The sequence below is a fragment of the Lolium perenne genome, chromosome 3 (genome assembly GCF_019359855.2).
Source record: "Lolium perenne isolate Kyuss_39 chromosome 3, Kyuss_2.0, whole genome shotgun sequence".
In the NCBI taxonomy this organism is placed as follows: domain Eukaryota; kingdom Viridiplantae; phylum Streptophyta; class Magnoliopsida; order Poales; family Poaceae; genus Lolium; species Lolium perenne.
Window position 1 is genome coordinate 276,015,082 of NC_067246.2, and position 8,275 is coordinate 276,023,356.

At 46.3% G+C, this 8,275-nt stretch overlaps 1 protein-coding gene across 1 annotated transcript; it reads right to left on the reverse strand.

Annotated features, from left to right (window-relative positions):
* Positions 1 to 326: 326 nt before the first annotated feature.
* LOC127344452 (rop guanine nucleotide exchange factor 7) lies at positions 327 to 4,380 on the reverse strand. The gene is made up of 7 exons (XM_051370731.2): positions 3,845 to 4,380; positions 3,625 to 3,741; positions 3,385 to 3,539; positions 1,892 to 1,966; positions 1,521 to 1,811; positions 1,080 to 1,439; positions 327 to 994 (listed from the first exon to the last, which is right to left on the reverse strand). Exons 1-7 carry the CDS (start codon positions 4,056 to 4,058, stop codon positions 566 to 568), a joined length of 1,641 nt encoding a protein of 546 aa, XP_051226691.1. The 5' UTR covers positions 4,059 to 4,380; the 3' UTR covers positions 327 to 565.
* Positions 4,381 to 8,275: the final 3,895 nt, after the last annotated feature.

The following is an 8,275-nucleotide window of genomic DNA, read 5'->3' on the forward strand; positions in this document are numbered from 1 at the left end:
TTACCTACTGCACTCCACTAAGCTGATGATATGCTTCTTGCAGTGTCTTGAGATGAGCCACGTATGGCATTGCGATGGAAAGATCCGGCTCCTTTGTCGGCTCACAATCATTACCGGTATGTCGGTGGTAGAAAGTAGAAACCCTCTGCCTGGCCGCAGTTCTTGAAAACGCGAGAACAGAGCCACACTGCCTTTTCTGATATTCAGGTACTTGAAACATTTCGATACGAAAAAAGGTATATTCGAAACAGCAGTAGAAAGTGCAGGTTTTTTTAATACTTTTAACAGGAAACCGTACTGACCCAACTGATGCAACTAACTCCTGATTTAGCAAGCTAACCGAACTCTCAGCTGTAATTTATTTGATCACCAGGTCTGCAAAGTGCAAACAGCAACACACATACTTCTTTTTTTCTCACTTTTCTCGCAAAAAGAAGAAGCGGTACATAGCTTAGCACTAATAGTTCAAAATACAGTGAGAACGTGAGCACACACATACACGACATAGCTATTCACAGGGTACAGTAGTCATGGGCAACTTTACGGGCAGCCTACAAACCTAGCTTTACAGATCAGTAGTCGTTGAGACATCGATCATCGTACTACGGTTCACGATTATCATCCCCTTGACCTCTGGGCCAAGATGATCTGTCAAGGCTCTCTTTGCTGCAGCAGGCCTGTTGCTGCCGTGAGATCGTCTGCCGGCAGCAAGCGAGGTCCTGTCCTTCTTAGACGGGCTCGATAGTTGCCCTGGCGAGAAGCTAGGAGTGGCGTACGCTGTCACGAATGGTGTGCCCGAGGCAGGCACTTGTTGGTAGGGTGGAACCACGGCCTTGCTGCAAGCAATCTTGAGATCTGCATCACCTGTTGACAAATGCTCCGAGTGTCTGTTCAGCTCATCGATGTTAAGCAGATCATCAATGCGCGCAACAATGTTGGAAGCCAGACTCTCCAGAACCCTTGAGTAGCTCTCCAGGATTGATTTGCCCACATCCTGAAAATTGTTCAGAAAGGAATAAAGTCGAGTTACAGTTAAAAACCTGTAAATGTGTAGAGAGTAAAGGGCGGGTTGCACAAACCTTGTTGTACTGAATTTTGCTCATGTCCAGGCTTGTCTGCGTCAGAGCAGGAAACCTCTGCTTCAGACATATCAGCAGGCCCTCTGCTCGCTCGGCGAGCAGCTCCCTTTTCTCCGTGTCTATCATCATGTCCTTCACCATGCCCCAAGATGATCTCGCGCTGACGGTACGGCCTAAGCTATTCACCGGTTTTGCAGTAACCCTCCGGCGCCACACGTAGACTGATGCCTCGACGCGGCTGGCAATTTCCAGTGCTTGGTACTCCGTCGAAAGGTCCAGGCTGTCGAGAAGGCACTCCGGGGAGAAGTGATCGGATGTTATGTAGCGGTATATGACGTCGCCCAAAGTTGCTCTTCCATTCTACCATCCAAAATTATAGAAGCAAGCTGAGATCAAGAGACATTGCTGAATGTTACACACTGAGGCTAGATTGTGGTATACCTTTGGCAGGGTATCGAGGTACGATTCAGGGACATCCATCTCGGCTAAAGCATTGCTGTTGATCGCCATGGCAGCCTTCAGGATTTGACTTGCGCAGTCGCGCTTGTGCTGCAATTGCGTCCTCGTCTTGACACGGAGGCCCCCGGGTGGCACACGAGGCACCGGTAGCCACCATTTGTCATCACGGCGGTGGAAAGCTGCTCGAAACGAGGCGGAGCCATCGCAGTCCGGCGCGCAAATCCCTTGGTCGACATACCAGAATTCAGGGTCTCTGAAGCTGTCCAGGATTTCCTGTCAAACTTACTGTTATGAGAAGTTGCTGATTTTTTTTAGACTACCTGTGCAGTGAATTTAGAGTTGCGAAAACTCACAAGGAGCATATGGTCTAGCTTCCGAAGTGCTGGCAAATTGATGTACAGATCGGACCGTGGCCTGCTTGTCATGATCTGAAATGTAGCATCCAGAAACTTGCAAGTCAGTTACTGAGAGGTGAAGACTGGACTTTCTCAGTGAGTCGAACAAATTATGCCAGTTGTTAATACGTAGTATGTTTCATGATAATTGAGTAAAGCACAGCTCGACTTCGATGTAATGTGCATCAAGCCAGCAGGCAATTACTGTTTCATGGGTCTTCCTAATATACTGATCCACTCTGTCAAAGAGCAAATGCATAGGTACTACTCCTAGTAGGATATCGGGCTAGTTTTTTCAATCAGCTCATTACATGGGCTCACGTACTGTACTAACTAGAACGATGCAATCATTCAGCAGACACACAATATGTACTGGCTAGCGATTTGGTTTGGTTTCAGTAACTAGTACTAGCATCATTCATCAGGATTTATTTCTTCAAAATATTCACACATGTTAATAGTATGTGATTATCTGTTGTTTATTTGCCTAACTACCGCTACAGAGTTGCAGGCAGCTCTGTATGTGTACTACTTGCAAGGATTTGGGTTTCGATGAGAAAAAGATCTTGAAGGGGGCCGGGATTACCCGTAACCCTGGTTACCGGTGATTACCAGTCAAATACCAAACAAAATTTTGAATTTCAAACTCAATAATGTCTATTTTAATATAATATTTGAAGGAGGAATCAAAAGTTTTGACAAATGAGTTGGGGCATGGGTTACATCGGAGGGACAAGGCACATGATTTAGGTTGGACCAACCAAATAGTCGAAATCCAAACAAATTTAAATAGGATGGGATATCTTGGACCATAAACTCATTTACCGGAGCGGCTGGGAACTCCGGTTACTAGCCTGTAACCATGGTATTTCACTCCGTAAGCAAATCCCCGAGTACTTGTACTCCTCCTGCATACCTCGTATTGCACATTACTGCATTTCTCTTGTATTTGCAGAGTACGACATTTCTGTCAAGCTTAGCAAAAATAGAGAATTACCGCCTTTAGTTACTCCATCCGTCCATAAAAATATGTCGGAGAAGATTACATCTGAATTTAGACAAATCTTCGATTTTTTTTTATGGGCAGAGCCCGTATATTGCGACCATCTGTTGTCTTGGAGTAATTAAGACAGCACGTGCAACTGTTTTGAACAAATTTTCGCGAACCAGAAAATCATCAACCACCTAACATTTCTCTCCTTTTATATAGGCCTCATGGTTGCTAAATCCGTGCGTAAATGGCGATTTCTAGTGGCCCATGTGCAACTAAAGTCCACGTTATAAACTGTTCCGGTGCTGTGGGCGGTGTTGAATAATGAGATGTACATCCGCCGGACAGGCGAAGACATTTGATCCACCGTTTGAACTTTCGGCCCGTGAACCGAGCGCTACGGTTGGAAATGTAGGTAGGTTTCAAGTCAAAAAAAAAATGTAGGTAGGTTTGGTGGTACCTCGAGCCTGGCTCCGTCGGGGAACGACTGCCAGGAGGGGACGAGCTCGACGATGTGGTCGCTGACGCAGAGCAGCCACTCCATCTCCCGCCGCCACATGGCCTTCTTCTCCGGCGCGAGCGGCTCCAGCCTCCACAGCTGGCCGAAGATCGTAGCTGCCCCGCAGAAGAGCAGCGTGTCACTAACAGGGAGCTCCTTGTGTCAAAATCAGGTCGGGTTAAGAGGGAAGGTAATTCTGACCGCAGAGGTTGGTGATGGCGTTAGAGACGGCGAGCGCCGTGCAGACGCCGTTGCCGCTCCCTGACATGTCCTCGCCGAGCAGCAGCTTCGCGAACCGCTCCTTCATCATCTCCATCTCTGCTCACACGCACATTCACTGTCAAGTGTCAACACACTTGGCCAGTCGCCACTGACAAGTGATGAGAAGATGGCAGAAACTAGCTCGTCGTTAGTTAATTACCTGGGGCAGCTCTGCGCCTCTGCTGCTTGGCTGCCAGCTCGGAGTCGGGGACGCAGAAGGCCGGCGTCTTCTTGGGCGCGAGCGCGACGGCGGGGGCGGGCCAGTAGTCGTCGGTGGAGGCGGCGTCGGAGCTGGAGCTGCTCCCGTCGGCCGAGTCCGTGAAGGCCTCGCTCCCGGCGCCAGCGGCCCCTCTCTCCTCCTCTGCTCTCCCCATCCCACCGAGCACACCAGCAGCGGCCGCGCGTGTCAGATCTAACGAGCGCGCCCTTGTTGTACCGTGTCGATGTTGCCGCACCCTTCCTCGGCCGGCGGCCGGGTTCAGCTCCGCACCCGACGATCGAGACGGGAAATGGCGCGCGTGCGCGTGGTGATTTGAGCGTTGCTGTGCGGGTCCTTTTTGGCGTTTTGGGAAGAAGAAGTGGCAATGGAAGGTCTAGGAAAGTGTGGCTGGTTGGTTGGTCGATGGGGAAGAGTGACCGTTGTTGGGTTTTGAGCTGGAGGAGGAGGGGTTTTACTTTGTAGACAGGGCCGGCATAGTCGTTGAGATATGGAATGGAAGGGGCGGGAGCAGCAACGGTGGGTTGAGGGGGAAAGCGTGGGAACAATGAAGAGGCCGGATCGGCGTGAGGGGTGCACGCTCCTCGTCCTGCCCCGCGCGCTCTTCACACTTTTGCTGTTGCGTGCACTAGATGTGTAGTTGAGTACTCCAGCTTAAACTTTATATACAGAAATTATACAGAGGACATACATCACTAGTAGTATATTTGAAGCCACCACAAACCCGACAATAGCTGAAAAATTATGATGTCAGGGTCTTATGCCTTAAACGCATAAACAACGCCCCACTAGCTAAGTACTAGAGACATCGCCCAGTCACCATGTAGTGAAAAAGAAGCTCACATCCGATCAAGCAAAGAACAGGTGAGCATGCACTCGCTTCAAAAGCCGTCATCGTCATTAATCGATGATATATCATCAGGGAAGAGATCCACATAGCTATTGCCAAGCATGTCGTCGACGCTGCCAGACAATGCCCCCACCCTGCGTGTGTCCATCACACCACGTCCGTCACCAAGGCCTCGCTGCGCCACATCGTGGAGACTTGCCGCTGTCGACGTGGTAGATGCACACCACCGCGCCATAAGTCACCTCCATCTAGTTGTTGTTCTAAAAACGATTCCCCAAGAGGTAGAACGGTGTAAAAAAAACGTTGGCATCGTCTAATCCGGGATACCCAACACTGGTGGAAAAAGGGTCTTCCATCCAGCCCCATTAATCCCCAAATATTTCGAACCGTGACTAATGGGACCTTTAGTCGCGATTCGGGAGGCGAACCGCGACCAAAGGCCTGGGCCCAGGGCGCTCGCTGGCCAGCTGGTGCACGTGAGGGGCTTTAGTCGCGGTTGGCCAGGCCAACCGCGACTAAAGGCCTTCGGGCACCTTTAGTCACGGTTTGCCAGGCCAACCGCGACTAAAGCCCCTCCCCTATATATACCCATCCAGCAGCCAACACTTAGCCATTTGGAGCCATTCTCTTCACAAACTTCACAAGGGGGTGTTAGGGTTTGCTTTTGGTTCCTCTTATGCACACAAGGTGTTTGATAAAATGCCCCAAGAGCATGAAACAAACATGATATGAAGTGTCGGAGCCACACTTGAGCTTCCTCATTTATTTTTTCCTCCTCGATCGCGGTTAGCAACTTAAACCTTTCATGTGTCATTGATAAAATATGCATATGTGTGTAGTTCATTGTTTGATTTCTATTGTTTGTAGTTAGTTAATTAGTTTAACAAATGCATGATGGTTAATTATATATTTTATATTATAATAATGCAGATGAATCGGCAATGGATGTACGGTAACCGACTCTCCGGCGAGTTCACTACGGGTTTGAAAGATTTCCTCGTAGTGGCTAATGCGAACAAGCAGGGGGATTTTGTTATCTGTCCATGTGTTGCCTGTAAGAATCAGAAGGGTTACTCTTCCTCAAGAGATGTTCACATGCACCTGTTTCGGCAGGGTTTCATACCAAGCTATAATTGTTGGACCAAGCATGGAGAAAGAGGGGTTATAATGGAAGAAGATGGAGAAGGGGATGATTTCATCGATGACAACTATCTTGATCATTTCGGTGATACTTTCATGGAGGATGCTGAAGGTGGGGAAGGTGAAGGGGAAGGTGAAGAAGAGGCACGTGATGAGCCCGTTGATGATCTTGGTCGGACCATTGCTGATGCATGGAGAAGCTGCAAAACTGAAAAGGAGAGGAAGAATTTGGATCGCATGTTAGAGGATCACCAAAAGTCGCTGTACCCCGGATGCGATAATGGTCTGAAAAAGCTGGGCTGCACACTGGATTTTCTGAAATGGAAGGCACATGAAGGTGTAGCTGACTCAGGATTTGAAAACTTGCTGAAAATGTTGAAGAATATGTTTCCAAAGAATAACGAGTTGCCCGCTAGTACGTACGAAGCAAAAAAGGTTGTCTGCCCTCTAGGTTTAGAGGTTCTGAAGATACATGCATGCATCAACGACTGCATCCTCTACCGCGGTGAATACGAGAATTTGAATGAATGCCCGGTATGCACTGCATTGCGTTATAAGATCAGAGGCGATGACCCTGGTGACGATGTTGAGGGCGAGAAACCCAGGAAGAGGGTTCCCGCCAAGGTGATGTGGTATGCTCCTATAATACCACGGTTGAAACGTCTGTTCAGGAACAAAGAGCATGCCAAGTTGTTGCGATGGCACAAAGAGGACCGTAAGTCGGACGGGCAGTTGAGACACCACGCATATGGAACGCAATGGAGAAAGATCGACAGAGAGTTCAAAGATTTTGCAGCTGACGCAAGGAACATAAGATTTGGTGTAAGTACAGATAGCATGAATCCTTTTGGCGAGCAGAGCTCCAGCCATAGCACCTGGCCCGTGACTCTATGCATCTACAACCTTCCTCCTTGGTTGTGCATGAAGCGGAAGTTCATTATGATGCCAGTGCTCATCCAAGGTCCGAAGCAACCCGGCAACGATATCGATGTGTACCTAAGGCCATTAGTTGATGAATTTTTACAGTTGTGGGGCAGACCTGGTGTACGTGTGTGGGATGAGCACAAAGAAGAGGAATTTGACCTACGAGCGTTGCTTTTGGTAACCATCAACGATTGGCCTGCTCTTAGTAACCTTTCCGGACTGTCAAATAAGGGATACAATGCATGCACGCACTGTTTACATGAGACTGAAAGTGTATACTTGCCAAATTGTAAGAAGAACGTGTACCTTGGGCATCGTCGATTTCTTCCGAAAATTCATCCAGTAAGAAAGAAAGGCAAGCATTACAACGGCAAGGCCGATCACCGGCCAAAACCTGCAGAACGTACTGGTGCTGAGGTATTTGATATGGTCAAGGATTTGAAAGCCATCTTTAGAAAGGGTCCTGGCGGACAATCAGTTCCGCAGGGAGCTGACGGGCGCGCACCCATGTGGAAGAAGAAATCTATATTTTGGGAGCTAGAATATTGGAAAGTCCTAGATGTCCGCTCTGCAATCGACGTGATGCATGTTACGAAGAATGTTTGCGTGAACCTCCTAAGCTTCTTGGGCGTGTATGGAAAGACAAATGATACAAAGGAAGCACGGCAGGACCAGCAACGTTTGAAAGATCCTAATGACCGGCATCCGGAATGGTTTCAAGGTCGTGCCAGCTACGCTCTGACCAAAGAAGAGAAGGTCATCTTTTTTGAATGCCTGAGCAGTACGAAGGTCCCGTCTGGATTCTCGTCGAATATAAAGGGAATAATAAACATGACGGACAAAAAGTTCCAAAACCTGAAGTCTCACGACTGCCACGTGATTATGACACAATTGCTTCCGATTGCTTTTTTGAATGCCTGAGCAGTACGAAGGTCCCGTCTGAATATATTATTTGTATTTTTAAGATTTTGAAATGAATTAGTTCTATTTTTCTGAATTTTTGATATATTATTTGTATTTTTAACATTTTGAATTGAATTAGTTTTATTTTTCTTAATTTTTTGATATATTATTTGTATTTTTAACATTTTGAATTGAATTATTTTTATTTTTCTTAATTTTTTGATATATTATTTGTATTTTTAAGATTTTGAAATGAATTAGTTCTATTTTTCTGAATTTTTTGATATATTATTTGTACTTTTAACATTTTGAATTGAATTAGTTTTATTTTTCTTACTTTTTTGATATATTATTTGTATTTTTAAGATTTTGAAATGTATTTGTTCTATTTTTCTGAATTTTTTGATATATTATTTGTATTTTTAACATTTTGAATTGAATTAGTTTTATTTTTCTTAATTTTTTGATATATTATTTGTATTTTTAACATATTGAAATGAATTAGTTTTATTTTTCTGTTTTTTTAATATATAATTTGTATTTTTAAGATTTTGAAA

Bases quoted from the DNA above. Each gene is read 5' to 3' on its own strand.
- LOC127344452 (XM_051370731.2), bottom strand. From the start codon at position 4,058: ATGGGGAGAGCAGAGGAGGAGAGAGGGGCCGCTGGCGCCGGGAGCGAG. The intron at 3,742-3,844 runs GTAATTAACTAA...GCGTGTGAGCAG, and splicing joins GAGGCGCAGAGCTGCCCCAG to AGATGGAGATGATGAAGGAG. The intron at 1,967-3,384 runs GTACCACCAAAC...GCTACATTTCAG, and splicing joins CCGACGGAGCCAGGCTCGAG to ATCATGACAAGCAGGCCACG.